A 27,276-nucleotide genomic window follows, 5' to 3' on the forward strand; every position below is an offset into this window, starting at 1 on the left:
AATGTGGGCTGGATAATGATCAGCCATACGTCAACCGAGTAGCAGTCCATCATACCTTCATCGAGAATCAGTCGATACCATTCAATCTTGTTCAGCAGGTTCTTGCCACCTGTTGCATCTGAAGCGAGCGTATGATATGTCGTGATTATAATTGTTGCGGTGCAAGTCGGTCCGACAGGGCTTGATCGTCACCTCTGTTGACTACCTTGGACTAGCACGTCTCAGGGCATGTATATATGGTCGCCTCCTAGCTAGCAAGCAACTCAGCGCAGTTTCCATCCACTATAAAGCGGCTACGTCTGCCGCAACAATAATATCAGTTTCGCAAACCTGATCCAACGAGCACTCGCGACCAGAGTCGTGATATTTCACGCAGTGGAGTGCACGCTTCGTTTCCTCATCGACATGCCTGTTCAGTCAGCTAAATCGTCGCTTCCGATCTTTCACTGACGTGCCTGTCCCGTTCTTGGAACTACTCGTTGATCATGACTAGAGCAGACCGTCAGAGGGGCAGCACAATCGGCCGGCCACAGGGCTCTGGAAACATACGATCTGATGAAGCGACCACTGCGGTAGCTCTTGATCGTCTTCGAGCATATGCACCGTGGTGCTCAAAAAATCCAGCGGGCTCTGCATGGACTGACCATGAATGCGCGAAAGCGAGTGTCCGGAGAATGAGGGCCAGAACTGACGAAGTTTTACCCATGCCCATTTCGTCAGTCAGAATCCCGCCGCCTGTCTCTATTTGATATAATCTACCTACTCTCGGTCAGTTGAACCTTGAGCGTAAGATGGCGCACTTGCTGATCATGCCAGTGATAGAGTGTCGAAAGCTATTTTGATTAGAACTGTAGACATACACTTCAGATGACTCACCAGCTCTGGCCATCTAGCGTGTCGACTTTCCACAATAGATCGCTACCAGGAATCGGGCCATTCTCACGTTTGCTCATGAAGTCGAGTGCTCGCTTTTAGTGACTTTATATCGTCAGTACACAGTCGCACAAGTTCAATCACCCTGTTTAGCCATAGGACAGAAGAACTCGCGATAGTAGCTGTGTGTGCAGACGCCGATCGCCTTGTAGTGCTACTATATGTTTACTTCTAGTGAGCGCAGAATAAACACTGGTGACGGTCTCTTTGACAGCCTCATTTGTACTCTTCCCCGCAGCCAGCTCTGCGACATCCAGGGGAGCTGGGCACTCGAGGCTCTCATAATTACCAAGCTTGAGGACATGCGGATTATCGTATATGGCGCCATCCCGAATGCAGTCAGGAAGCTGGAGGTAGATCGTGCGCGAAGAAAGATCTCGGCTTGCAGCCCTCGAAGCCATACATGTCCCATATATATTGATCTAAACACGTGCTATGGCGTCTTCCTCTTTCGCAGCTTTGCTGATTGACTCCCGGACGGCTTGCATAGGTGCGAAAACCTCAAAGTCTAGCTTGTGTTGTTGCTGCATTATGCTATTCAGAGCTTCTTCCAGCTGCAGGTTCAACGAGCCTAATGCAGTGTCGTCTGGGAACAGAACGCGGTATTCGATCTCGTGCCTTGCAAGACTGAACTGTGAATGGCCAACGACGGCACTCACAGCCATCGCGTTAAGCTTATTGTCCAAGTCTAGCATTTTGCCGAGGAGCTTCATGGGCGTCCGGAAGACCTGGAGCTGATGGGTACGAAAGTCGAGCTTGCGGCTGGAACAATCTCTAAGGTTTACAGCCAAAATTGATTCCTATCGAACTTATAGTTCCATAACAGACCAGGTCATCTTGTGACGACGGTGTCGCCTCCACGACCTCAGGTAAGGTATGGCCTGTAAACCATTTCTCGACATCATGTTGTGTGGATTGGAATGATTCCAAGGTTGGATCTATGTTCGCTGCAAGATTTCCATCTAGCAAGGCAGGCGCTAGGATGTCACTGATGCATTGGTCCCAGACTTGGTGAGGAAGTACAGGATCAGGTCTTAGACCGGGTTAGCTGTGGATTTTGGAATTGTGAATAAGCACACGTACTTATCGAAGAAGCCTGAGTCATTCAGTTCGTCCCATCTCAGTTGCGGCGCGTGTATGGAGTACAACGCGATATCGTCATCGTTCAGCAGGTGTTTGAGTAACATCGCGCATGCGGGGCTTGACGCGTCTAAGGTAGGTATGTACCTATGTAGCGCCTCGGCTGCACAGGACGAACGCCTACGGATGAATACCTAGGACGATGTTTCTTCCAACAAAAAAGTGCATGACTTCCTTTGTATTCCGATCATCTTCGAATCCCTGCACAAGGTTGATCAAAGTATGGTCGAGCGTCAGGCTGTGCATACCTGCAGGGTATGAGGCTTTGCGGACGCCACTTGCTGTAGGGGTTCTCAGCCTTGCTCAGCCTGCTTCACTTCCCAGTTGCCTTCTTTTTGCCTGCTTGCCCCGCATGAGCTCTGTTGGCTGCCTGAGCTTTCAAATCTCTTTTGACTATTGTTATGCGACCTTGTCAAATGAATACTCTCTGGTTCGTCCAGCTTGCGAACAGGAAATTCGATCTAGTTAATCCCGGTCTCACTGCATTTCAGAGCTCCAGTCCGCGCCAAAATGGCGAACTCGACCTCTTCCCGACAGACCAGTCGGACTATAACAAATTCGACTCTGGTGGGTGCTCGATTGACTCTCTTACCTTCAGACGAGCCGCTGAAGGTAACGATCGATAAATTTCAGAAAGAAAATCTGAAGAAAGATCTCGCACAAATGAAGGGAACAACCTACGACAGCTTGTGTGATGCTGTTATGCAGATCCAACATGAGCAAGAGAGACGCAAAGACACGATGGACCTTGCCCGGATCCAGTCTTGCCTAGAGGCCATGCATCAATTCGGCAAAGTGGTTGAGATATTGCTTAATGTCTCGGGCGCTGTCGCATTTGCGTGGGGCCCAATGAAGCTTCTGCTCCTGGTAATCGCTTTGCAATCCCAACTGCATGAGACGTGGCTGACCGAGCAAGACTGCCAGCACGTTTTTCGACTCTTTCGAAGCTTTACTGAAAGCTTACGAACAAATCGGGGAGCAACTTCCTCTTCTCTTGGAGTAGGATGTTCTTTTTCGCACGAACCTACACCTGAAGGATGCCATAGTTAGGATGTACTTTGACATCTTAGAGTTCCGTAGCAGGCGCTCAGATTTTTCAGGGGAAATAGTAAGTGCGACGAATGGCTGCTGATTTTGTGAAACGGATTGGCTTGCAATGATCTAGTGTGGAAGAACTTCTTTCGTTCTGTGTGGAAAGATTTCGAGACCAAGTTCAGTGGCGTCTTACCGTAGACCGTCTTGGCCGACACACACAATACGTGGAATCGTGTGCTGGGATCGCTGAGATTCAATAGTCCAGGCGATATCTCCCCAACTTCAGACTCGAGAACGAGACTCTGCATGAGCGATCACATAGCAGCATCACTGGATTACAAGCGACAGGCTTAGCGCAGTTCCAGGATCTGCAGGCCGACATTGCTAGGGCGGAGACCACCAGTTTGAATTATCTCAAGACTCACGAGGCTAATATCGCCCTCTTAAACTCAGGCAATAAGGCAATGCATGGGAGTAGCTTTTAGGCCCCCACACGGGTCGTCCATTCTTTCGGGTTAGCGCGAGCTGTGCCTGACTGCAGCTTAACACAGGCTTGGGCTGAGTCCTGCTCAGCAACACCGATACAGTATATTTCATGCTAACGCCCTATCACACAATCATTTCCGCATTATCCTTTCCGTGGTACAATGTCTAGCCCTGGCCCTGGGAAGCACACATCCGATTTGTGGAAACAAGCCTATGAAGCACTCAACGATGACGACAAAGGTAGAGAAAGATTACAAAAGCTCAACGCCATAGTCAAGCAAGAACTCGGCAAATCGAAAATCAAACTACAATCCGACGACGGATATCGCGAGCTCCTTGGAATGATCCAGAGGAAGCCACGCAAGTTAGAGAGCAGGAAATCTACCGAGAAGATTGGGACCGTCTGCAGTAGCATGATGAAGATCGAGGACATCGTTGCAACTGGTGCCAATATAGGAGGGCGTTATGTCGCCATCCCGGCGGCGGCGTTGTTCTCTGCGTTTGCTGTAAGTTCGATATGCAATCGCACGTACGTCTCAATGCTAATTTGACGATAAGATGAACGAGATATACATGACCGAGAGAGCAGCCATATTCGAAGTTGCAGAGACCGTTGCAGGCTACGTTGTTCTGAACAAGAAAACCCAAGACTGGATGGCCGTTCGAACAACCGACGATGTCGACATGCGCGAGCTGAAGGAGAGCCTACAATCAGTCTTCATAAGCTTGTACAAAGCAATCTTCTTCGTATCGGTACACCTTATGCTGTCTTTTAACGGCGACTTCCAGTGGCTCAAGAACGTTGCAAAATACTGCGACTGGGCGGGCCAACTCGAGACGTTAAACAAACGACAACATCGCGTATCGTTGTTCATGCATTCGAAAGAGTGGCAGGAAGCCAGTAATCCGCCCATAAATAGAGCGCCACATAAGCGAGATGTGGAGAAAATCATGGGTCCTGGACCGCATAATCCACTCCATTGGGCAGCCGCACTCGGTGTTCCTGACCAAATCATATTTTTGGTAGTTACAGAAGAACGAGTACCCAATGAATGCGTTAATTAAGGCCGCAAAACTGGACAGCAGCGCACTTGGCTACAAAATAAGGGCACACGAAGATCCTGAAGACCCTGATAACGGTTTCCGGTATCGATCTCTTCATAAAAAATCGTGAAGCGCGTACACCGTTACACATCGCAGCGATCTACGATCGCAGGTGGGCCGCAAAAATTCTCCTCGACAGGAGCTCAAAGCTCCTCGGAACTCGGGACAAGTGGCATCGCACTGATTTTGTCATCGCAGCCGAAAAGGGTCATGTCGAGATTCTGAAGGCTTTGAAGCAATTTGGACAGGATACGAACGAGATGACCCTGAATCAAGGCTGGACAGCGCTACACTAGGCTGCCGAGAATGGACATCTCGAGACTGTAAAATGGCTTGCGGAGAATGGAACGAAGAAGTGGACTCAAGTCAGGGATGGTCCGCAAAAAGGGTTGACTGCAAAACAAGTAGCAGACTTAAAGGGCAGAGTTCGAGTCGTGGCAATATTATAATTTGCTTCCAACACAAGTCATTTCAAATCTTCGAACGATATCACTGTGAATCCTAGGATAGATCGTATTAATTTAAGATCCCCTACGGCTGTGCACTTTCTTTGGAAGGTACGAGAATCGAATACTGCCACAATGAGATCGGACAGTAAGTGGCCAGTAAGCGGCAGCACTCTTCTGCGCTAGAATTCGCAGTGAAGGGTCGAAATTATTATAGGTGGCGTCTAAATATCCCGAGTACGCTCATACACACATTTCGATTTCCCAGGAAAGCAGATACCATAACGCCCCAGCCTCTTGTCGAACTGTTACGGGAACATGCGAGCATGTGCTTATTACTTACGACGAATTCATTCGATAGAACCTGCCAGTACAAATTAGCAGCATTGTTTCACCAACGGGCCTTGTGACCGGATCGTCTCCATGGCATACACCATAGCATTCGCAACGCGTCGCAGAGGGGAGATTTCAGGTCAGTCTTTGTGATTTCTTCTCGTTACTTGACGGCAACTGGAAGTTTCTACGCTGAGTGTTCCACTCATGAAAACATTAAACCATGCCACTGGCCACCCATCCGGCAAAAACTCCACCAACCGCCATGCAACCGCCAATGTCCGCCGAATGGTCAAGTGTAAAGCATATACTGCAGCAATGTCGTCAAGACCTCTCGACTGACCCATCATGACCAACTCATTCGCCCACTCAACCGCCCTCAATCCTCCTCCTCCACCTCGGCAACACCGACTCCTTCGTCGTCACCCTGCTCGACCTTGACCTTCTTCTCCCCACCCCCTTGCTCTCTCTCAGCATACCTCTTGCGACCCGCAGACATCGTGAGTTCTTCATCAGCCTCGTCGCCCGCCTTTTTCGCAGCGCCCTTCTTGGCACGAGGAGTCTTGCCCTTAGGCGTAGCAGGCTCCTTCTTGGGCTTCGCAGCGCCCTTCTTGGGTGTCGAAGTTGGAGTGTCGCCGGAGCCGGTAGAAGAAGTTGTGTTCTTTTTCTTCCACGAGTAGAGGCGGTTCTCAATGGACTTGGGTGTGCACTCGGTGAAGCCTTCTGCAGGTGAGTTAGCGGCGGTACAGATATAGAAGCGGCCATGGGAGCCTGGAGTGGAGGCTTGAGGTACTTACCCACGCCTGTGGCGCGGACGCGCTCAGCGAGCTTATTGCAGAGTGCCTTGCCGAAGGAGATCTGGCATTCTTCGAAGACGCCGTGCAGCAGCTGCGAAGTGTCAGCGGATATCCTTGAAGAAAGGAAATGGACTTAAGATTGCGTCGAGCTCGGGAGTCCACTTCTTAGACATTGTTGTGATGGTTGCCTGTTTGCTGGAGCCTAGAGTCTGTCTGTATGTATCCTTGTCTCAATGCGCAAATGCAATCACACCTTAGTTTTGGTTTGGAAAAGAGAAATTCGGTGATGAAAGTTTGGTCGGGAGACGATTGTTGAGGATAAGATAAGGAGTAGTTGGGGCGGCGCGGAGAATGAGCCTTCTTATATCTCACGAAGACAAGGATTGATGAAGGTGAAGGTGAGTGCGGAGCGCTCACTGCTCAGATCCTGGCACCTCCTGCGACCGCCTCACGGTGATCATATTCCTTCTAGCGTAAGGGTCCGGGCCGAAAGTAGAAATTTAGATTCTCAACGATATCACAGGACTTTCAAGCTGTCGTAGCACTCTTAGTACGTCCTGGGTCTGGTTTATGCAAACACCTGGGTATTCCTAATCATTGGGGAACGTGCTCAGGGACATAGAAGGATCACAGTAATCATCATCTGGGCCAATTTACGCGGCCAGTATCGTGATGAGAATCTCGGGAAGAGCCTTCACCAGAAAAGTCACAATTACCAGTCTGCTAAGCACCTACAGGATCTAGTTGGTCGAGCACATGTCCGTCCGCGAGGTGTACTCTTAAGTGAGGCCTTGAAGTATGCATCGAGACGGCTATCTTTATCGAGCTAGTCACGAGGTCAATGTCCAATGTCTGAACACCTGAACAGTTCGGACTTCTAGATACCAATGAGCTCTGGAGCGCATCGATCAGATAGATGGTTTATCACCTGGTGTGCACACTGAAGTTGGAGAACTTTGTGCATCGTCGTGAGAGCTAGTAGTTGCTATAGAAAGAGCCAAATGCATCCACGGTATCTCCATCTATCTCCAGAGCTCCATCATCATCGCAAGTATCGACACGGTTCAAGACCGAAACAGTCGCAAACTTCGAAGACAAACAGGCAGCCAGCACTCCCTCACTACCTTCTCGCTACCATGTTCGAGCTCCAGAACTTCAGACTCCCCTTATGCAGAAGAAGCGCCATCGATAATCTCAAACGAAAGCGACATCCTCGTCTTCATCCTCAAGAGGGCCATCGGTCCCAGCAGTGTCAGCGACGCCCTCCTCTTCAACCAACTCCGCCTTGATCTTCTTATTCATGGGAGCGAAATCCTCATCCTCGTCGCCGGTGGTAGCATCAGACTCATGGTATGACTGCGGACAGGCGGATGCTCTGCCCCGCTTGCGACCAATGGAAGGTGAGACGATCGGCTCTTCCTCTTCACCGTCAGAAGTGGTATCATCATTGTCGAACTTCTTGCTGGGAATAGCCTTGGAACGACCGCGACCAGACGCAGGCGTGCGTGGAGTCCTGGGAGTGGCAGACTTCTTGATGGGAGTTGAGGCAGCGCTACCCGAGTTCACTGGCTTGCCAGACTTCCTGAGATTGGTGAGACGGTTGCTGACTGCCTTCAGTGTGCAGCCTAGAGGTGCTAAGTATACTGAAAACCTCAAACGCGCGATGAGCCTACCTTCCCCAATCTCATTTGCCAGAAATTCCAGGAATGGTTGTGAGTTCTTGATGTTGTGGAACTTGAAGATCCCCTTGAGAATCTGCGGAGGTAGTCAGGCTACTGTTATGTTTTGAGGCCGAGGAGAAAGCTCTTACTGTCCGGTCCTTCTCTGCGGTCCAGTTCACCATGATGGGGGCTTATTGCGTGAGCTGAATGCAACTTAGTGGAGATGCTCGTGTAGTAGCGTGAGAAGATTGCATACTTGTGCAGAGCTCTTGAGGCTTAACTATAGAAAGTTTGTGGACTGAATCTGACGCGGAAATGGAATGGGGATGGAGTTTGCTGCTAGCTGGGCAAGTGGGCGGGATTTATATTGGGGTTGGCGCAGGCTACCACTTGCGCGGTGAAGGTGAGAGACTGGCGCTCGGCTGGCACCTAACATGGGGCCGTCTTGGCTTCAGATTGCACTACTTGGTCTGAAAGCTGGCAGGAAAGGTGGGACGCGCCCTTATTGGCGCCAGTGCCGCAATTTGCTGCTGCGAACTGCGGGTTTGTCAGCGTATTCATTAGTTGAATGCATGCTAGTGTTGATGTGCCCTTACTTGAAGCCTAAGTGCAATCGGCAGTGCATCTGCTCAGGTTCTGGGACGTGCCAAACATCCAGACATATTCCATGTGGTCTTACGGAAGGCTCGCTCTGCATCTGCTGCGGTCCCAAAAGCCCACTGCCCGGCCACGACTATCACAATTGATGTTGAACAATTCTAGATGCAGTAACCTATGTAGAAGATGAATCAAACAGTGTGCAAGTAGATTTATCTTGATGCAAAAGATGAATGACAGAGGCGGACTGTGTGTCGATCAACAAGCTGACCTGCAGTATTCTGGCGGACGTTTTGATGTCAGTCTACATCAGCGAGGAGATCTTTAAGTATTTGGATAATTAGGACAGTAGACTTTCTGGGAGACAGATCAAGAGTTATGGTGAGTATTTAGGAAAGGCAACGTTGAGTGAGTTCCTCTAGCTTCTTGCTGCCCAGATGATGACAGTTGACGATATCTATGCTAAAGAATCTGGGAAGTAGTTACGAACGCGTGTAGAATGCAGCTGAAGGGGTGATGGGCAGAGACCGAGTAACGAATATATGGTCTTTGACACGGGATAACTGTGACTGTGCGGAAAAGACAGATAGCAAATAGTACGGTATCAACTCCGGACGTCTTGATGCAGGAGATGCACCAGCATGGAGGTCTCGAGGAGCCTGAATAACCTATTGAGTAAGGAGCGTGTTAAAGATGCTGGATGGCAAGAAGAGAAGGGGCAGAGGCGTACAGGACATACCTGTCGACAGCTAATGTGACACGTGTTTGAACAAAGAGAGAAATGCTGCTAAGAGTTCAAAAAATAGCCGCAGATATGCAAGCACGGCTTGACCGGATGATCAGTAATGGAAGTGAGAGGACCAAACATATATCTAAGCTGTCGTAATCCAGCTTGACCCCAGATTGTTGTCATATCCAAGCACAAAACTCCGAGCTCAAAAGTGACTGGTCACAGTCGCTGCCTATCTTCACCCAGCATACCTTCCTCTTCAATTAGTGTATCACCCCGCAATAGCTCAGTAGTCCTCTTCTCGTCAGCCTGTCTAACTCGCTCACGGCTCTCCATACGCTTGAGCTCGCCCATCCAGTCGTCTTCCTCCGGCTTCGGTGCAGTGTTGGCCAACAACTGCACAACACTTGATATCCTAAGGTGCTGGTTATGGCATACAGAATCGTGCATCGAAGTCTTGCTTATGACGCGCTTGTGAGAACTGGCCCTGCCCATCTTAAGCTGGTGATATTCGTGATCGAGCATCGTCGACCGAGTGTCCCTCAGAGTTGAGAGAGAAGCTGATGGTGAGTGCTTGTAGAACGGTGGTCTAGGGAGCGGCTTCAGTAATTTCGTGGATGTGGACGATCCTGACGATGAGGAGAAGCGACTGTGAGACGTCCTGGTCGGCGAGATGCGGGTGTTAATGCTGTCGACTGACACCTGCCGCATTGGGAAATGTGGTTCCATGGAGCTGCTCAGTCCGCTGCGAGTATGTGGAAGACGATGCGGAGTAGGCGATCGCTGTCGTTCCGCACGCATGACTTCCATCTTCTTTAACTCCTGCGCCCAGTGATCCAGCTCTGAGAGGTCAGGCCCACGGTGTCTGAACTCTCGGTCTTCTGGGCTCAGCTCGCTGGTGGTAGCTTCGTCGCCTGCCTCTGTCACGACATGAAGGTCTGATCGTGGGTAGAGTGAGGAGGTATGCATGTTGCTGTTGGAGACAGTCGACCCACTCAGGCTCTCAAACCAGCGATTTTCCTCGGATGGACTCATACTCGATCGTTGGTGAAATCGGAATTCCCGGGTCCTTTTTGAGCTAGCACTTTGGTGGGTGCTTGACCGTGAACGCATCGAAGTGAACTCGCTGTTGGACAACTCGTCCACCATAGATGCGAGTGTGCCAGGGCTTATGCTCGTACTCAAGTCGTTCTCGATTCTGCGCAAGAAGTTTCCGTAGCTATATCCTTCGTCATGGTCTTCGTCAACATCACTACTAGAGCTCGAGTCATCGCCTTCAAGCTCTGCACATCGTTCTGCGTCGTCTAATATCTTCACTGCCCAAGCAGCTTTTACTGCCTCGGGTTTGATGGCCAAGTGTTCGCTCTGACGTTGCTTGCGGTGATGTTGAAGGATCGCTCGCTGCTCATCTAGAATCGAGATGGCTGTAGCAATGGACTGTGGTCGGTGTTCCACGTGCTCATCAGTATCCAAGACCTGTGAACTTGTCGTGACGGTTAAGTGGTTCATCCATTCGTTTTGTTCCTCCAATTCGGTTTCATCGTTGATGCAAAAGCGGCTTATTACTTCTGCTTCAGAGAGAGCGCGGCCCTGCAGCCTGTCTGGTAGGTCCTTGACTATGAAGTCCTTCAACTTGACACGGTGGGAGTCCATTGTCACAAGGGCAGCCTGTAGCGTGTCTTTGGGCTTGATCATCGTCGCTGGAATGAAGTCGATGTTGCCGGAGGCGCGCGCCTTGAATCGGGCTAGGCAGTGGCGACGTGCCAGAGCATCAATATCTTTTTTGATCGTATCGTAAATCTCACGAGTCTCTACGTCTCTTGGTAGTGCAGGAGATGCAGGTTCAATGTATATCACTGTAACGGGTGTTGACACTTGAATATGCGCACCTGGTGGTGCAGGCTTAGGCCGTAGCCAATTGCTGAAGGAGTTGGCTGACGGTCTTGGCGACAGAGGCGTCACTGGACCTGGTGTTATGATGTCCCAACGCAACCTTCGCGGGGTAAGAGATGGCAGCATGCGTCTTAATGGAAGCGAAACCGTCGCAGTCTTTTGGCGCACAAGCTCTTGCCGTGTTGTCGTCAGTGTAAGAGGAGCTTGAGGTACCGCCGGTAACGAAGCTGCAGTCATGGCGCGGGGTCGCTCACCAGCGGGTACGAATGTGTCTCTGAGGAGCCAAGCGTCTTCTTCACTGGGAATGTTATCGTCTTCGCGACGGGGGTCGTCATCGTGAGGAGATGATCGAACGTTGTCCATCTTGCTTGCGGCCTCGATGGCGGCCACGACAGGCTTCCATTTCTCTGCTGCGAACTTCTTTTTCCAAGCCATGGCAACCTCTAACGCCTTCTCTCGTTGATCGTCGTCCGTGATGTACTTAAGCGCATGGCGCACGTGGGACTTTTCGAGGAAGCCATCTGGCAGCTGTAGTGTCGATTTTGGCGGAAGTTTGGGCAACTCAGCTTCGCTAGGTACCATGCTGTGTACCATCAGTCCCATTCCTGGATCCATGTTAAAAACGTGCAAAGTAGAGACGCGGTGTCGGTGGGTAATCGAGGCAGTTTGTGGAGAGGGCAGTAGAAGCGATGGCCGTGATGTAGCAATCTACCATTAGGTGAAGGTGAAAATGAATCAGCCACAAAGCCTCTTAGCGGGAGCTTCTGCGTTTGCACCACTCGCTCTCACAATGTCTTTCACCAAATCTTCAAGTAGTATGGGGCATGGATCACAACAAAGGAATTTCAAACCTAGAACGGAGGGCTTCAAAGAGAGTGGAACATGACGATGGCGACGGGTAAAATTGGGACGTCGATGAGATTTTGAGAAGACTTCTAGATGGTTGATATGGTATCCAACTCCGCTGATGCAAATGCATGTCTATTCCAGGAAAGTGAAAAGGTTGGTGTGGACGACATTGAGTGCACGGTCAGCCTCGCGCTCCTCAATGACGCAGGAAATGTTGATCTCGCTAGCACCTAGAAACACTGTTAGTGTGGGGATGGCATACGCGACGTAGTAGTACAGACCCTGCGAGATCATCTCGATGTTGATGTTGTTGTTACCGAGTACGCTGAAGAATTTGCCAGATATACCGATCATGTTCTTGAGTTGCTTGCCAACCAAGCTCACGATAGCCATGTCAGGCACAATATCTATAGCGCCTAGTTCGCCTAGATCGTTCACGGCGCCCTGGAGGTCCTTGTCTTGGATCTTATACTCATCCTCGCCGCCGCCGCTCAACAAGGCGGACTCAGAGTGCAGGGCCATGGAAACGTGGACCTCTGAAGAAGAGATGAGGTCTACAGACAAGTGCCAACGATCCAGAATGCTGAAGATGTTCATCAAGAAGCCGTGAGCACGAGTGCGCTTGTTGCTGTGAACGTTCAGAACAACGATGTTGTGCTTGATGGTGACAGCAGTAGGACGCTTAGGGGTATCGAGGGTGCTCAAAAGGCTGGAGGAGCGCGTGCGGAAAAGACAATCCCTGAGAGGAGAGTGGGACCCCAGCGCCTTCAAGTTGTCAGGGAAAATGATGGTGCCAGCGCCACGGGGATTCATGACGTTCTTGATGCGAATGGGAATGCGCGCGCGAATGACCTGCTCCATGGTGAAGGGATGAATGACCTCAGAGCCGTAGAAGGTTAATTCAGCAGCCTCAGAGGGCGTGACGCTGGGCAGCAGAGCAGCAGTGGGGACTTTGCGAGGGTCGGCGGTGAAGATGCCATCCACCTCCTTCCAGATCTGCAGTTCCCTAGCCTTAACACCAACTGCAACCAGCGCAGCACAGAGGTCGGTGTACCCACGTCCGATGGAGTTCAAGAGACCACCTGGTACATTTCCAAAGAAGCCAGTGATAACTGGAACCTTGTCACCACACGCCTCGACCTCTCTGGCCAGCGCTGCAGCCAGGTCTGTGTAGAATTGCTCGTTCAGGCCCTTCTTCGGAGTGTGAAAGGTGATGATATCGGCGAGGTCGACAAATTGGGCAGGAGTACCACAGTTGTTGAGCAGCGCAGCCATGTAGCGGCAGCTAAGCTTCTCGCCCTTCGCAATGATCTTGTCCTCGACGCGGTTGGTGACTTCCTCCAAGTGCTGCGCCGACTCCAGGATCTTGGTGAGGCTCTCGCATTCGGCGTTGACCTCGTCGGTGAAGGCAGCGAGGACGTCGGCGCTCTGAATGGTGTCCTTCGCAGCCTGGATGTGGTCAACGCGGATGGCCTCGACAATGTCATCGTAGCCGCGGTGGCCCTGCTCCTCGGCGGCGCGGGCGGTACGGAGGAGGCGGTTGGTGGTGCCTTCGGTCTTGTTCTTGGTGCTGCGCGCAGAACAGACGATAGCGGTGCGGTTGGTCTGGTTGCCAGCCCTGTTGGCCGTGTTAGACCTCGGTCAGCGGTCTTGGTGGGGGAGGGTGCCCTTACTTGACAATGCCCGCTATATTCTCCGCAAACTTTCCAACACTCGTTCCTCCAAACTTGAGGACAACCCAGCCGCCCGGCAGGTGCTTCTCCTCGGTATGGTTCGCTATCCGCTCAACCTCGCTCCTGTGACCATTGGTGATGCCAGACATGTTGGTCGCGTGCGTGTTTTCTTGTATTCCAGAAGAGAGAATCGAATTGTGGTGTATGTAGTTATCAGGCAGGAAGTTGCTGTATGCAGCAATTGGATGCGTTAGTATCGTGAGTGAGGTATGCGCGACTTTCTAGTGATGTGAGATCTGAGTCTTGGTGGGGCCTGACTCTTCTTTCTCCGGCGTCGGTGCTAAACACGCCGCCAGCGAACTTCTGGTTAAGTGCCGCCCGTTCAATTGTCGGCAGAAGAAAATTCACGAACTATGGTTTGCGGAAGGCCAGCCCTGCTCAGCCTTTAGTAACACTGTTTGATCACCTTCCCTGTCTCGAGCCACGTCGCAACACTTCTGACAGCGTGGCACCTCACTGTCACTCTGTGCTGTGCTGATGCTACCAGTCGAACGTTGGCTTGTGATGACGGGCCGTCGCCGAAGCGCCGAAGCTTTGATTACCCACCGCCTACGGGCGGGACCTTGGCACCTTGCATCTCGTCTGCTTGTGCCATTGTTGCAGAACGACAAGGACCATGAGCGAAACATACAACATACTCCTCAGTCTGAACGATTATACTTGATTATTTCGCAGATTAGCTCAGTAAAGGGGCCTCCGCCCGTTCATCATACCGGTGTCTCAGGCGCCAAAAGCCTCAGCTACGATATCCGCCGCGGTCATTGTCAGCTTTCTCGTGCTGGAGTCTCTACTCAACGACATAATCAAAAAGCACACGCCAAAGGAAAGTCGTCGTGAAACGGGTAAGAATAAGCACGCGCAAGCGTAAGGGCCGCAAAATTCCATGATTGAAAAACCCCCTGTTCACGTCACGTGACGAGCATCATAGTAGAGTACCCCATCTGCGCACCGCCGTGGGTATACCGTAGAAACTCGCTGGAGTCGGGAAACACTAGCAAGGGTAGCTCCAGCTTGCCGAGGGGCGCGTATGAATATCAACTCACTCACGGAATCACAGTTCAACTGCAAGAACCAAACTGACTTTGGCCATGCACTGCAATCTTAGCGTAGCAGAGCAGACTTTGTGTCCACGGCAGGACATTTATTGGACAGTGGTACAGTCGGCGAGCCTTACCATTCCGTACCCACCGTAAACGGGTCCTGCATCACTTACCTCACATCGACTGGGGTGAAGATCCTTCCATCCTCGATGCGTCTAGGTAAGCCGCGGTAGAAAGTTTTGGTCAAGAGAAGTATATTCGGGCCAGGGAGAAGTTTATGCGGGAGGGATCAAGGCGGCCAACTACAAAAGGCACTGCCCCTTGAGGTCGCACACCTATGATGGGCACATTCGCACAACTTCATCACACCGAAGGCTAGCGCAAATGTTGCACCACACCATTAGCGCGAAGTAAAGACGAATTAGAAAAAGGTGAAGAGTTCCACTAACGTGGTTGTCGCCGCAGGTCCGGAAGCCGTCGAAGATGAGCATTCTTAGCTCGAAAATCGCAGGTTCTCCTAGAAGTGTATTGCGATCTTTTGCATCTAGAAGATGCTTTGTAGCTGCTTTGGCTTGCATAAGCGCTGACAAGCCCAGCATACCGGAGTCGAAGAGATCGCGCTCGACTCTTTAAGTACGAGACTGGGTTTGGATTGTTGTTGACTAGCCTTGTGCACTGCAATCTTTAGCGTAGGACAATGGATGGCGTGTGGGAAAGCTCAACCTGACCAACTCGCGAGGTTGCGCGTGGTCGAGCAGTTCTTCAAGACTACAGTGGGGAACGCGGAATCAAGACGCATTCAAGTCTGGATTAATCGCGTGACAGCTTCCACCTGCACTTTTCATACTTGGTTGAGATTCCTTAGATACTATACTGTAAGAGGCTTCTCAAGCGAAGTGTAGTTGTGATTCTGAACTGTGGTGTCTTGCAAACTATCATCCTTCCGAGGTTTGAAAACGACTGGTATGAGAACGACTGGTGCCGTTGCATTCTCTTGTTTGTAGAACGGCGTGGAGAAATAACGCGAGGACGGCTGTCGGTGCCACGTTCGAAGCCAACCTATCCTTCGACCTAAACCTGCAGTGCAAGCTCACCCCAAACGGTGGCGCATGCACAGCGCCAAAATGCCTATTCGAGCCGACCAAAGCCAACAGGGATCGCTTCCACGTAAAAGGATGAGCTACACCGGCAATGGTCAGATGCTACGGTCTACCCACGATGCACAGACCGCCTAGCGGCCAGATAACTAAGATTGTGTGGCGGCAGACAGCCGCTGTGTGTATTGATGGAAACTGCGCTGAGTTGCTTGCTAGCTAGGAGGCGACCATATATACATGCCCTGAGACGTGCTAGTCCAAGGTAGTCAACAGAGGTGACGATCAACCCAACACTACGAAGTCTAATTTCAGAAGTGCAATGCATTCGTTAACATTGAAGAGAAGACCAGTATCACGTTACCGATCTGCCCAAGGCTGCATGGATCAATACGTATAAAATTATCCTATTGCTAGCAGAGCATTCTCGCACCACAACGCCATGCAATGCTCAAAACCCACAAAACGCCATATCTAAGGTATCGATGCGTCCCTCATACAGAATCTCAGACGCCACGCCATACTGCATATACTCATAAGAAAAGCCGCTTGCCTACCACCAAAGCCCCACAAGAGAGTAGCCCTACCGTCTCCTGTAAATATCATCATTCCTGCCTCTGTTGTCGCGCCCGTCTCTATCGTTCCTATCGTTCCGGCGATCCGGACTACGTGATCGCGTCTTCCCGTCTCTCCTATCGCGGGCGAAGCTTCTAGCGTCACCCTGCCGGCGGTCGTCGCGGTAGGGGCGCCGCTCGTCTGTGTGCCCATCTCGTGAGTTGCCTGAGTCGCGGGATCCGCGTCTTTGTTGGCGGTCGTCTGGTTCGCGTGAGCCGCGTGGACGATCGCCGCCTTGGTAGCTGGGTATGTATGTGTCTCCTGGCGGGGGCTGGTTTCGTCTTCGGTCGCCAATGTCAGGGCCATAACGGGGAGGTAGAGGGAGTGGGTGTCGACCCTCGCCAGGTGGAGGGGGCAGGTGTCCACCATTGCCCCAGTTTGGCCTTCGACCGCCACCCTCTGGCGGGGGAGGTGGAGGTCGTCCGTGGTCATAACGTTGTGGGCCACGATCGCGATCATTGTGCCCTCCTCTTGACGATCGATCAACGCCTGGGGGCCCGCGATCTTGAGGGCCACCATACCGCCGGTCACCGTTGCCCCAGGAATTTGGTGGTGGGCCAGAGCCAGTCCATTCACCACTCGGCCCAATACCCACCGTGCCACCTGCGGGTGCTGGTGGCAGTGCCTGCTTCTGCCCTCGAGCATTGCGGCGATCGAGTTCGTGGGAGTCGGCGAACGTGGGAATATCTTCCTCGCGCATAGGCTTAGGGTTCTCTCTGAAGTAGGGATGTTCAATTGCGTCAATAGCGTTGATACGTTTCCGCCAGTCAAGTCTCATGAGGTCTTTGAGCAGCGACAGGCCCGTGGGCGAAAGCTCACGGAATCTTTGCGCTATCGAACCTGTATTTGGTGCGAATTGGCGTATGGGTTCAGCGCCAGGAAGCTCCTGCCAGCCGGGCATGCTCTGGTCGTTGGGAGAGCCAACAAGCTCAAAGATAATCTGCGCTTGGTGGAGGTCGCTCTGTCCAGCGAGGATAGGCTTGCGCTTGAACATCTCGCCGAACACGCACCCCGCGCCCCACAAGTCGATCGCGGGGGTGTACCTCCGCAGTTGGAGAAGGAGCTCTGGAGGTCGGTACCATCGTGTGACGACGAGTGCTGTGTAGTCTCTCCGTGCTTCGCCGTTGCCCTTTCCCTTTATTGGTACCGGCTCATCGTAGTGTCTTGCGAGACCGAAATCTGCGATCTGAAGTCGCCCACGGTTGTTGATGAGCAGGTTGGCAGCCTTCATGTCTCGGTGCAGGATGTGGTTGTCATGCAGGTAGCGCAAGCCCTTGAACAACTGCAGCATGTAGCACTTGATCTGCGCTTCCTGGAACTTGACGTCTGGATTGTCGAGGAGACCGGACAGATCGTGGTCCATGTACGGCGTGACCATGTACAGAATCGCTCTTTTGCGACCCTCAGCTCGCGGTCGCTCGACGGCCATCTCTTCCAGCTTCAAGACGTTCTCATGAGACAGCATCTTCAAAAGCTTGATCTCTCGCAGCGCTGTGATAGGGAAGCCGTCCTTCTCGTTGTGCATCAGGATCTTCTTCAACGCGAAAACGCTGCCCGTTCGCATCTGACGCGCTTTATGGACTTCACCAAAAGTTCCCTCTCCCAGCTTCTGCAGCATCTCATACTCGCCAATCTTGGCGCATCCGTTGAACTTGCGCTGCAGGCCATTTTGCGGTGTTCTGGTCGCCGGAGTCGCCATTTTAACGGCAGATGGGTTGTGTGTTGTGGTTATCGTGGCGCGTTGTACTTTGTCCACGGACTCGTTTCGCTACTAGGCCCGGCGCGAATCAATCGAAGGGTCGAATGCACGCGATGCGGCGGACATGGAAAGTTATGACAGTGGTTTGAGGCGCGATGCAGAGGTGGACGCTGCCATGGAACGTTCGAACGGGGCGATGACGGTGTTATTGTGGTGGCAGCATAATAGCAGCGGTTTAGTTGAGATGTGGAACAGGAACGGGATTGATGGGCGAATGCGCAACTGGCCTTGGCATCTCGCCGCGCTAGCTCCGATCGCCTTCAACCTCACCTCGACCACCAGCGAACACTACGAGCCATTGCACAGCACACGCCGCAGGTATGCCTCCGCTGCCACGTCAGTTGTCCCTGGAGTATCGCTGACGTTCTCCAAGCTCAAACACAACCATGCAGCCCACACTCCGCAGGATGGGTCCGCCCAAGTACGCGGAGATGCCGAACCACCCCATCAAGATCCACCCCGTCCGCCCGCTCTACAGATTCGTAGCTACAGGTCTCGGCGCCTCCATGTGGTTCTTCGTACGTTAGAAAGCCCGCACTGGTTCCGCCTGCGCTAACCGAGGCAGTTGATGTACCGCGCGAAGAAGGACGGCCCGGCCCTGCTCGGCTGGAAGCATCCCTGGGACCACTGAACGAATCTACGAGGGGGGGCGGAAGAAACCGAAATTGGCATAGGAAATTCGAAGCGCGAATCGGCAGCATTGTACATATGCAAGTGGCAGACTACAGATGTGCGGGATGACGCACAATGTCCCAGCAGGAGAATGAAAAGTAGAACACATCACAAAGAAAGCCCTACTCCATTACGAAGCCAGGGTTATTATGCGGTCGCTATAACAACACCGCCAAAATTGCTGACCACCGTCAATTAGTGACATTTGATTGGCTGAGCAGAGTCAATCACTATAGACTGGAGATTCTCTCGCAGTTTGATTCATACGTGCATAGCTATGAAGGATTTCTTTGTAATGCCTGCCACTTTTCATACTCCGCTACTTCGTCTACTCCGGCTTTTCGAACAGGTAGTGACTAACACCCCATGTATCACCCCCCTCCCACTTGAACAACTCTGCACAGGCCAGATAGAATACCTGCCACCTATTCCACCACGTCGTTACACCCTCCTCTCCGTAGGTCTCCTTCAAGCCCTCCTTAATGGCCTTCTCATTGCTCAACATCGTCGTCAACCAGTCCTCACACGTCTTCCCATAATGCATGCCATTAACCCACCATTGCCTCTTCACCCTCAGCTCATCCTGGAAAAACAACAGCAGATCCGCGCTTGGCATTGTGCCTCCAGTGAAGAAATGCTCCGTCATCCACCCTCCGTCAAAGTCATACGGCGTCGTCTTGTGCGCAAAAATATGCACAAATAGCTTACCACCGGGCTTCAGCGCGCGGCTGACTTTCGCAGTGAGTAAGGCGTAGTTCTTCATGTGCTCGAACAGCTCGATGGAGACTACGCGGTCGAAAGAAGCAGGCTCGAATTCATAGTCGACCACGTCGCCGGTGATGACGGTCAGGTTCTTGAAGCCTTTTGATGTGGCGACGCTGTCGATGTGCTGTTTCTGCGTGCGGGAGTTGGAGAACGCTGTGATTTTGCTGTTTGGGAACATTTCGGCGAAGTAGAGGGATGCTGAACCCCATCCGCATCTGCGATTCGTAAGTATGCTAACAGTCACGTGGGCACAAGTTTGGGTTTGAGAGCCAAGGATGTAGAGACGTACCCGAGATCAAGAATTCGCTGTCCGTCTTTCAGTTCCGCTCTTTCCACGTATTTTTTCAACATCGCGATTTCAGCCTGGGCAAGCGTTTCCCCGCCCTTTTCGTAAAGACATGCTGAGTACTTCATCCGCGCTCCCAGCATACCTTTCAGCACTGACGTGCCGACTTCGTAATGCTGCTCATTTGCGGTTGCTGTTTCAATGGCAATGGGCCTTGTTCGCAGAAGCTCCACGTACTTCATCTTAGACTCATAGCCGGCTTCCAGAGAGGTTGTTGCGATGGTGTTCAAGCGATCTGCTAGCTGGGCCCGGATACCACGGCGGATGACAAAGTGAGGGAGATAACCATTGTCTAGAAGCGGGTTGATGACTGCGTCGGACATCACATAGTCTGTCTACAGGTCAACGTCTGTGTCTTCGTCTCGAGTCTGGTAAGGCGCATGTACCCGAGATGTAAGAGGTCATCTTGATGGATATAGGGAACGCGCCCAGATATGCAGTAGCAGTGGAGGTAGTCAGACAGAGGAGAGTTCTTAACTTGAGCGCCTACGGGTCAGATACCGTGACTTCCAGGCCAAGTGGTTGAGATTGATAGCTTCGCGTCCGAAGTAGTGCGCTGTTTGCGGCTTAGTCTAGATCGATGACGTCGACACACGCTACATTGAGCGTTGCAGCTCAGCATCAAGATTGGGGCAGAATAATCATTGTCAAGTGCACTTGAAATTAATGTGCTGAATTTACAAATGTTGTAGACGTTAGAGCACCAGCAAATGAACGAGAAAGTATTGGCCAATGGAAGGCCTGACTGCGTGGATGATCTGCGCACGACGTTCGTTGGCTGCATGTGTAGCGAGTACAAGGTCCAGCCCTGAGTGTTTAGCCTCTGTTAATAATAGTGTTACAAGAAGAAGATGGTGGAAACATGCGTAGTGACGGGCGCGGGTCTAGTCCTCCTCCCAGTCCGGCAGGCAAGTGCACCCTCTGGTTTTCAAGTGCATCACGCCTGTCCGACTGGCCTCCACAAGCCACGAAGCCCATTCGATCTCATGCTCCACTGCGCGGCGGCTCTCGCCTGTCTCTACCCGCTCCTCTTTGTTCCGTTGCAGGAAGTCTCTGAGGCGGCTTGCGCACTGCACGACAGATGGTATGGAACTCTCCCGGCCGCTGATTCTCTTTTCAAGGTCAATATATACCATCCGTTCTAGTCTACCTACCAGAGAGGAGTATACGTCACCGCTTTCATCCCATCTGAACAGCATCTTCGCCCGCTGTTTCAATCGCACTGTGTCTTCTCTTGTGGCTTTTGTGCACTGGAGGGTACGCTGGGGCTTGGCTATGTGAAAAGAGCCGACATCTCGCACCACAACGATGTCGTCGAAGGAGCTGTCCTGGTCGAACAGCGCCTCGCATGGCGTAGTCTGCTCCTTAGTATCTGGGTCCCAGTCGCACTCCGTGTCCGGATAGTCGTCCGAGTCGTACCACAAGGGCTCTGAGTAGCTGAAGCCGTACCCTTCGCGCTTCTTGGTATTCATAGGATGCGAGAAGACAGACGGATCAGGTGCTCTCGGCTCTTGGTTGAGTTCTGAGGATAAGTCCGAGGGAGTTTCTGTGTAGTCATGCTTGAGCGGCCCAGTAAAATTATTTTGTTCAGTCGTAACAAGCATTTCAGAAAAGCTTCTGTTCAAGACCTTGTCCTCTTTGCCAGGTCTTCTAGGGGTAAGTCGCTTGGTTGGCGACTCAATTGGAGACAACATGGGCTGGAAAGGTCGTTTATCTTCACGATCCGAAGGTCGCCCTCTTGTTCGACCCCGCTTCAGGGGACCTTGGGTGTTTTTTTGTTGAGAGCTGAACGAGAACCGCAAGCTGACATCCTGGCGCTTTGGATGTCGCTCTGCTTTTGGAGTGACGACGGATAGTTTCTTGCTGGATCTTTGCTTTCTTGGTGTCGATGGTTGACGACTTGTAGACTTCTGCACTCTATTCGACGTGGGTGCGGGCTTCAGCTGCAGCTGGGGAGGTAGAGCTGCGACTCCGGTCTTGCCTTGTAGTTTATCGGCTTTTCTGGCAGACACAACAGAGTGCGCAGATCTCTGTGACGTTTCCTGACTTGAAGGCTCCGGTGTTGGAAATGCGCCCGGTATCGATAAGCGTTTCTTTGGTTTGGCTACTCGCCGCTTTGCCGGTGTTTGGCACGGCTGTGGCGCATCAGTATCGTGCGACAAATGATGGCGCAACGCGCCTATTGCAATTTCGCGTGCGCTGAAATACTTACAGAATCGCACATGGCGTCGGCTTTCCTTTTCTGCTTCACTAGAGTCGTCATAGCTGTTCAAGTACCTTTAAAAGTCATGTGGGTGGGGAGCGGTGGCTGGTAATGTGGGGGTGCGCGTCTCAGAGTAGCGTGGGATTCTCGTGTTGTCGCGTTCCCATGATCTGCTTCTGTTTACAACAATAACAACAAAAGAGACTACTGGTGTCTATAGATCTCCGTACTCCACCAACATGCGTTTCTTGGAACTCCGTACAACATTTGTGATTGGACGTGATCCGTACTTATCCCTGCTGGCAGGTAGGGGAAACAACGATCAGATTGAAGAGGGACATCGATATGCTTGTAAATTGCGCATATTTGCTGCTGTGATTGTTCAGCAATTGCTGTGGCATCGTCTCGCGGGTATGAGCCGCTAATGCCTTGTTGAACGCCGTTCGCCTGAGGTGTCTGCAATCCTTCACTTCTTGCCATTCCCTATGAGCTCTACGCCGGTCCGGACAACACCGATGGCGGCGCCAGTCTGTATTGCTTCGCTTCCTCCTCCGCTAAGCCTGTACTCGATATCTGCTAGGCCCGACATCCAAGTAACCATGACCTGAGGAGGAACGTCGTTCTTGACAAGCTCTTCACTCACTGCTATCAGAATGTCGGCTAGTGCCAATCCCTTCGAGGTCTTCAAGTTATTAACGGTACGCAGGCACTGGGTCATGTCGCTTGTTGAGAGTAGTGTCTCGATGATAAACTTGATATCCGAGGGGTGTGGTGCCGCGATGCAGTCGTAGATGGTGGTCTGCGTAATCTGGTCTCGCACAATGGTGCTTGGGTCCACTGCGGGCTTCCCAGGCTCTTGTAGAGGAGTGCTGGACGCATGGCAAGCTTGCAGGACATTCAGAGCTCGTCTCATATCACCTTTACTAAGTGTGACGAGTGATTCTGTAGCGTCTTGTGTGATGTTGACCTTCTCCTCCTCGACAACCTTATCCACCAGATTCCTGATATCTCGCTCCTTCAGTGGTGAGAAGCGAAAGCGAGTGCATCGCGACAGGAGCGCCGGCGAGAGCTTGTGTGTGTAGTTTGCAATTATGCAGAATCGTGTGTTGGCTGTGTACTTTTCCATGATACGTCGTAGGGCCATCTGCGCTGTCGAAGTCATAGCATCGGCCTCGTCCAGGATGATCAGCTTGAAGGTTGGAAGCGATGCATGCCCGGCCTTTGGTGCAGCCGAGAAGATCTGCTTCGTACTACTGAAAGTCTTGATTTGCTCTCGTACAACGTCGATGCCTCTGTCGTCTGATGCATTCAGCTCCAAAACCATCTGCCTCATGTTCTTGTTGCCGTAGATTCGTCGGGCGAGGGCGAGTACGGTCGACGTCTTTCCAGTTCCTGGTGGACCGTAGAGAAGTAGATGTGGTAGTCTGTTCGTGTCGACGAATTTATTGATGGTTGCGATGATGTCTTGGTGCCCTTCTACATCGGCGAGCGAGTTTGGTCGATACTTTTCCACCCTGGGCTGCCGTCAGTCGCAAGACTCTTGTTGAAGGCTTTTATACTGACCATGGTAGCGAATCTTCAGCTTCTACAGGCAGATTGGCCGCACTCCTCTTGCCCTTTTTGGCGTCTCCACCAAAGCTGATTGAGGTGTCTGCAACTGGTGCATCAATATCCATTTCATCCTCAATATCCGACATGATGGCGGAAGAATCAATTGGGGTATTGTAGGAACGGTGCAGGACGACCAAAGACGAATTATGTTAGCATCCTTCATGCGAGGCGCGCGAAGTCTCACGGCAATGACGACGCGCTAGGTGACGCGACGCGTTAAGTGCTCAGGTCGAGGCTGCGACCTGGGTCTGCTTAGTAAACCCTGATCCCCGCGGTCCTCAGCCCTACGGCACACCGTACATCATTGAGCTGCGCCATCACAGCCAACTGAACCCCACGAAAGCTCCACACACCACAACGTCGCCGGCTGCATACACTAAAGATGCCCGTAAGTGCTGCGAATACTTCTGCGACTCTGTTCAAAATAACATCGCTACCAATTGCACACCGTAGCTGACCCCGCCAGGCCTACCACTCTGTCTTCCTCGAGGAGCCCAACCAGCAGCTCATTGGTACCACACCCTCCGCCAGCTATACTTGCTCACAAGCTCACCGATATGTCAGGCAACTTCGCCCTCCTTCCACTTCGCACACGGACTCGCGGACCCGCACAACAGCTGCCTGCCCTGCCCGCGGACGTCACAGAGCTTACCATCGATGCATCACACGAATCTTACGACCCTCTCGATGAGATCCTCGCCCTTTTTCGCGCAAACACATTCTTCCGCAACTTCGAGATCAAGGGTCCCGCCGACCGCGTCATGATCTATGGCATCCTGTATGTGAGCGAGGTACTGGGCAAGATCAAGCCAGGCATGGGTCGGAGGGAAGCCGAGAAGGTGCGTTTGGGAAACCCACATCAGCAGAAACGGGTGCTTACGTGATATACAGGCGGTCATGAACCTCTCACTCGACACCAACTTCGCGATTCCAGGCGATGCCGGATTTCCCTTGAATCAGGCTTTCGAGGCACCCCCAGACAGGAACTCTGCGGAGGTACTGCGACAGTACATCATGCAAATGCGTCAAGAGCTGGCCTCAAGATTATTGAACAGAGTATACGCCGACGAGACGGGTGCGCCGAGCAAGTGGTGGCTGAGCTACACAAAGAGGAAGTTCATGGGCAAGGCGTTGTAGGGACAAGCAGGAAAAGACTGCAAGGACAGTCAAGTCAGTAGCATGTTAGTGTGACGCATGTCGAATCCTGCAGGATCTGTGAGGCCACTTGAAAGAAGCAGGAAATCTAGCAAATCAACCCAAGTCAAATGCAAAGCTCCCAATTGAAGAATGTAAGGGTATCAGGATTCAGCCTAGGCTTCTGCGGGTGTCTCCGCAGCGCTCGTTTCAGCAGGCGTCTCAACCACCGTCTTCCTCTTCTTCCTCGTCCCGTGCCCTCTCGCCTCCACCCGGCCTTCGACCGGTATGACTCTTGTCGCGGTGAACAGATAGCCTTCAGCACCACCCTTGCTCGTCATCATAGGATGCGTCCGCTCTGGCAGCACTTGCCATTGCCTAGCGCGCGCCGTCTGCAAACTTGGCGCAAGCAGTAGTGTAGGGTTGACCGGGAAGTCCTCCTCGTCTTCCGCAACACCATTTTCCACCTCAAGTGCCCTCTTTCCGTTGTGCCCTTGCTCGCCAAACTCCTTGGCAATGAAGGCTGCGCGGCGCTCTTTGCTGTAGCAGTCCACCAGCTCGACGAGAGGCTCGACGTTCTGGTGGTATACGACGACCTTCCCGCCTCCTCTGACCAGTGGCACGAGCTCCCTCAGCACGCCCTTGACGTCCATACTCGTCGCGACAACCAGACCGTCAAAGCCACCTCTCTTCGTTTCATCAACAACGCGCTTTGTCTTCTCCCACCGCCGCCTCTTCTTGTAGTAGTTGCCCCGTTTGCTGGATTTCATGCTTTCGAGCTCCGTTGCCGAGAGCTGCTCTGGCTCAATGTACGACGGGTCATCTTCTGGCGCGATGAGCGAGAGCCAGGATAGTGATTTCAGGTGCCTGTACAGCGGGTGCGTGGGAGCGGGTTGCCCGACGTCGTAGCCGAAGAATTTGAGGCAGGCGAGGTTGGGTTGGCTGTTGGGATGCAAGATGGTGAGGGTGTTTGTGTAGGCGGACATTTGCGGAATGTGTGGTCGTGGGGCCTTTCGAGGGCGGTTGGATGGATCTGTGGGGTTGGAGGGGTCGGCGGACTGGTCGGCATCGGTCATGACGGTGTCCGTGGAGGGTTGTTGCTCGTTCGAGGGAGTTTCTGTGGGTTTTTCGTCGTCGTCTGATGTGTCGTCCGATTCTTCGGTAGGGTAAAGGAGGCCCATCTTCTCGGCGAGTGCTGCGACGACGAGACCGCCGGTGTCGTCGACTACGAGCCAGCGACCGCCGCCAATCTGGCTTATGCCGTCTTCCGCTTTCAGGAGGCGGCTTGTGGCACCGCAGTGGATGTTTGACCAGCTGGAAATCAGGCCGAGCGATTCCTCTCGCAGCTCCATGATCCTGTACGCCTCTTTCTCCAGTATGTGCTCCGCTAATCGCCCAACGTCCAGTGGCAGCGCTGTGAATCTTCTCAAGAACTTGCGCGACTTCCGGAGCGTGTACTTCGCCAGCGAGAAAGCTGTCTTCTCACTGATGGCCTGATGCGACGCCATAATCTTCGCAATGATCTCTTTTCCTGACCCCGTGCCGGCCTTCTTCAGCTCTTCAATCTCTTCCATAGTAAGTGTCTGCCGTGTCGCATCATCGACTGTGAGACGGTTGTTGCGCATAATGACCTCGCCGTCTGCCCCCACAATGTCGAACCCAGCGCCACCCTCGGCATTCTCGTCCGCTTCCTCTCCCACGGGTTGAGGCGCATGAGCGTCTCCTACAGCTTCTGCGTGAAGCTCTGCTGCCGGTACAACGCGCAGCTCGGCGTTCTTCTTCCCGTCATCTTTGTCGAGAAGCTCGTATGTGTTGTAGTACGGTCGGCCGAGTAGCAGGTTCGAGTTGAAGGTTCCGAATTTGCCCAGGAAAATATTCCTGTGCAAGCTTTAGCAAGCGTGCCTGAGGTCTGGGGCGAAAGTGGAGGGCTCACTCCGGCTATGCAACGTACGTGTTGGGTTTGAGCTCGACGATCTTCAAGATGCCCGACGGCAGGCGCAACGCGACGTGCGTATGGGGCCGAATGTGGGAATGCATGTTCCTTGGTGGCCGTCGCTCCTTGCGTGCGAAACTACCAGGTCATGTACGACAGCTGAGCTCTTCTAGGCGGTATGCGGTGGTTGTTGCGACAGGCGCAATGTCGTTTGATAGCCAAGAAAATTGACCAACTAACCATGAAAATGGAAATTCACATGCGTGGCGGTGCACAAATACATACTGTGGCGGTGCATCAACGACGTAATGTATGCGCCCGCCGGCTTGCAACATCCGCCTTACTTACTACACGGCTGGCCGCGTAT

General features: G+C 52.4%; 13 protein-coding genes across 13 annotated transcripts; 3 read left to right on the forward strand and 10 right to left on the reverse strand.

The window, feature by feature from the left end:
- Positions 1-290: 290 nt before the first annotated feature.
- Positions 291-1,014, reverse strand: M421DRAFT_415980 (uncharacterized protein). Its single transcript, XM_033590901.1, has 2 exons — positions 817-1,014; positions 291-768 (listed from the first exon to the last, which is right to left on the reverse strand). Exons 1-2 carry the CDS (start codon positions 887-889, stop codon positions 503-505), a joined length of 339 nt encoding a protein of 112 aa, XP_033453882.1. The 5' UTR covers positions 890-1,014; the 3' UTR covers positions 291-502.
- Positions 1,015-3,484: 2,470 nt separating this feature from the next.
- M421DRAFT_395750 (uncharacterized protein) lies at positions 3,485-4,894 on the forward strand. Its single transcript, XM_033590095.1, has 2 exons — positions 3,485-4,100; positions 4,153-4,894. The coding sequence occupies exons 1-2, from the start codon at positions 3,756-3,758 to the stop codon at positions 4,657-4,659; spliced, it is 852 nt and encodes a 283-aa protein (XP_033453883.1). The 5' UTR covers positions 3,485-3,755; the 3' UTR covers positions 4,660-4,894.
- A 962-nt stretch (positions 4,895-5,856) lies between these two features.
- M421DRAFT_395752 (uncharacterized protein) lies at positions 5,857-6,682 on the reverse strand (the record flags this gene model as incomplete). Its single annotated transcript, XM_033590096.1, has 3 exons — positions 6,408-6,682; positions 6,275-6,343; positions 5,857-6,197 (listed from the first exon to the last, which is right to left on the reverse strand). Exons 1-3 carry the CDS (start codon positions 6,445-6,447, stop codon positions 5,857-5,859), a joined length of 450 nt encoding a protein of 149 aa, XP_033453884.1. The 5' UTR covers positions 6,448-6,682.
- A 786-nt stretch (positions 6,683-7,468) lies between these two features.
- On the reverse strand, positions 7,469-8,117 carry M421DRAFT_395756 (uncharacterized protein; the record flags this gene model as incomplete). Its single annotated transcript, XM_033590097.1, has 3 exons — positions 7,469-7,899; positions 7,948-8,029; positions 8,085-8,117. The coding sequence occupies 3 exons, from the start codon at positions 8,115-8,117 to the stop codon at positions 7,469-7,471; spliced, it is 546 nt and encodes a 181-aa protein (XP_033453885.1).
- A 1,204-nt stretch (positions 8,118-9,321) lies between these two features.
- On the reverse strand, positions 9,322-11,282 carry M421DRAFT_415981 (uncharacterized protein; the record flags this gene model as incomplete). The annotated part of the gene is made up of 1 exon (XM_033590902.1): positions 9,322-11,282. A coding segment is annotated over one exon (1,801 nt), but the record flags the coding sequence as incomplete, so codon positions are not given.
- Positions 11,283-11,979: 697 nt separating this feature from the next.
- M421DRAFT_415982 (bifunctional aspartokinase/homoserine dehydrogenase) lies at positions 11,980-14,212 on the reverse strand. Its single transcript, XM_033590903.1, has 3 exons — positions 13,678-14,212; positions 12,286-13,622; positions 11,980-12,234 (listed from the first exon to the last, which is right to left on the reverse strand). The coding sequence occupies exons 1-3, from the start codon at positions 13,824-13,826 to the stop codon at positions 12,137-12,139; spliced, it is 1,584 nt and encodes a 527-aa protein (XP_033453887.1). The 5' UTR covers positions 13,827-14,212; the 3' UTR covers positions 11,980-12,136.
- A 2,039-nt stretch (positions 14,213-16,251) lies between these two features.
- M421DRAFT_415984 (Pkinase-domain-containing protein) lies at positions 16,252-18,418 on the reverse strand. The gene has a single exon (XM_033590904.1). The coding sequence runs from the start codon at positions 18,183-18,185 to the stop codon at positions 16,455-16,457; it is 1,731 nt and encodes a 576-aa protein (XP_033453888.1). The 5' UTR covers positions 18,186-18,418; the 3' UTR covers positions 16,252-16,454.
- Positions 18,419-18,510: 92 nt separating this feature from the next.
- Positions 18,511-19,220, forward strand: M421DRAFT_415985 (uncharacterized protein). Its single transcript, XM_033590905.1, has 3 exons — positions 18,511-18,563; positions 18,619-18,763; positions 18,811-19,220. Exons 2-3 carry the CDS (start codon positions 18,632-18,634, stop codon positions 18,874-18,876), a joined length of 198 nt encoding a protein of 65 aa, XP_033453889.1. The 5' UTR covers positions 18,511-18,563; positions 18,619-18,631; the 3' UTR covers positions 18,877-19,220.
- On the reverse strand, positions 18,881-20,677 carry M421DRAFT_415986 (S-adenosyl-L-methionine-dependent methyltransferase). Its single transcript, XM_033590906.1, has 3 exons — positions 20,415-20,677; positions 19,972-20,359; positions 18,881-19,897 (listed from the first exon to the last, which is right to left on the reverse strand). The coding sequence occupies exons 1-3, from the start codon at positions 20,431-20,433 to the stop codon at positions 19,246-19,248; spliced, it is 1,059 nt and encodes a 352-aa protein (XP_033453890.1). The 5' UTR covers positions 20,434-20,677; the 3' UTR covers positions 18,881-19,245.
- A 235-nt stretch (positions 20,678-20,912) lies between these two features.
- Positions 20,913-21,632, reverse strand: M421DRAFT_52801 (uncharacterized protein; the record flags this gene model as incomplete). Its single annotated transcript, XM_033595053.1, has 1 exon — positions 20,913-21,632. One exon carries the CDS (start codon positions 21,630-21,632, stop codon positions 20,913-20,915), a length of 720 nt encoding a protein of 239 aa, XP_033453891.1.
- Positions 21,633-22,697: 1,065 nt separating this feature from the next.
- On the reverse strand, positions 22,698-23,928 carry M421DRAFT_52160 (P-loop containing nucleoside triphosphate hydrolase protein; the record flags this gene model as incomplete). The annotated part of the gene is made up of 2 exons (XM_033595000.1): positions 22,698-23,745; positions 23,795-23,928. 2 exons carry the CDS (start codon positions 23,926-23,928, stop codon positions 22,698-22,700), a joined length of 1,182 nt encoding a protein of 393 aa, XP_033453892.1.
- A 249-nt stretch (positions 23,929-24,177) lies between these two features.
- Positions 24,178-25,248, forward strand: M421DRAFT_415988 (actin-related protein 2/3 complex subunit 4). The gene is made up of 4 exons (XM_033590907.1): positions 24,178-24,230; positions 24,309-24,354; positions 24,407-24,681; positions 24,734-25,248. The coding sequence occupies exons 1-4, from the start codon at positions 24,225-24,227 to the stop codon at positions 24,977-24,979; spliced, it is 573 nt and encodes a 190-aa protein (XP_033453893.1). The 5' UTR covers positions 24,178-24,224; the 3' UTR covers positions 24,980-25,248.
- Positions 25,141-27,013, reverse strand: M421DRAFT_97726 (eukaryotic translation initiation factor 3, gamma subunit; the record flags this gene model as incomplete). Its single annotated transcript, XM_033598532.1, has 3 exons — positions 25,141-25,152; positions 25,204-26,854; positions 26,928-27,013. The coding sequence occupies 3 exons, from the start codon at positions 27,011-27,013 to the stop codon at positions 25,141-25,143; spliced, it is 1,749 nt and encodes a 582-aa protein (XP_033453894.1).
- Positions 27,014-27,276: the final 263 nt, after the last annotated feature.

This window comes from Didymella exigua (genome assembly GCF_010094145.1).
Source record: "Didymella exigua CBS 183.55 unplaced genomic scaffold M421scaffold_2, whole genome shotgun sequence".
NCBI lineage: Eukaryota > Fungi > Ascomycota > Dothideomycetes > Pleosporales > Didymellaceae > Didymella > Didymella exigua.

What these genes read in the sequence shown, in the direction of transcription:
- M421DRAFT_415986 (XM_033590906.1), bottom strand. An exon ending in CAGCGAATTCTTGATCTCGG is followed by an intron (nt 19,898 to 19,971) that starts GTACGTCTCTAC and finishes TACGAATCGCAG; the next exon opens with ATGCGGATGGGGTTCAGCAT.
- M421DRAFT_415988 (XM_033590907.1), top strand. An exon ending in GCCCAACCAGCAGCTCATTG is followed by an intron (nt 24,355 to 24,406) that starts GTACCACACCCT and finishes CCGATATGTCAG; the next exon opens with GCAACTTCGCCCTCCTTCCA. An exon ending in GTCGGAGGGAAGCCGAGAAG is followed by an intron (nt 24,682 to 24,733) that starts GTGCGTTTGGGA and finishes CGTGATATACAG; the next exon opens with GCGGTCATGAACCTCTCACT.
- M421DRAFT_415984 (XM_033590904.1), bottom strand. Translation starts at nt 18,185, where the DNA reads ATGGCGACTCCGGCGACCAGAACACCGCAAAATGGCCTGCAGCGCAAG.
- M421DRAFT_415982 (XM_033590903.1), bottom strand. Translation starts at nt 13,826, where the DNA reads ATGTCTGGCATCACCAATGGTCACAGGAGCGAGGTTGAGCGGATAGCG. An exon ending in AATATAGCGGGCATTGTCAA is followed by an intron (nt 13,623 to 13,677) that starts GTAAGGGCACCC and finishes CACGGCCAACAG; the next exon opens with GGCTGGCAACCAGACCAACC. An exon ending in CATCGAGATGATCTCGCAGG is followed by an intron (nt 12,235 to 12,285) that starts GTCTGTACTACT and finishes CAGTGTTTCTAG; the next exon opens with GTGCTAGCGAGATCAACATT.
- M421DRAFT_415985 (XM_033590905.1), top strand. Translation starts at nt 18,632, where the DNA reads ATGCAGCCCACACTCCGCAGGATGGGTCCGCCCAAGTACGCGGAGATG. An exon ending in GCGCCTCCATGTGGTTCTTC is followed by an intron (nt 18,764 to 18,810) that starts GTACGTTAGAAA and finishes TAACCGAGGCAG; the next exon opens with TTGATGTACCGCGCGAAGAA.
- M421DRAFT_415980 (XM_033590901.1), bottom strand. Translation starts at nt 889, where the DNA reads ATGGCCAGAGCTGGTGAGTCATCTGAAGTGTATGTCTACAGTTCTAAT. An exon ending in TAGCTTTCGACACTCTATCA is followed by an intron (nt 769 to 816) that starts CTGGCATGATCA and finishes GGTTCAACTGAC; the next exon opens with CGAGAGTAGGTAGATTATAT.
- M421DRAFT_395750 (XM_033590095.1), top strand. Translation starts at nt 3,756, where the DNA reads ATGTCTAGCCCTGGCCCTGGGAAGCACACATCCGATTTGTGGAAACAA. An exon ending in CGTTGTTCTCTGCGTTTGCT is followed by an intron (nt 4,101 to 4,152) that starts GTAAGTTCGATA and finishes TTTGACGATAAG; the next exon opens with ATGAACGAGATATACATGAC.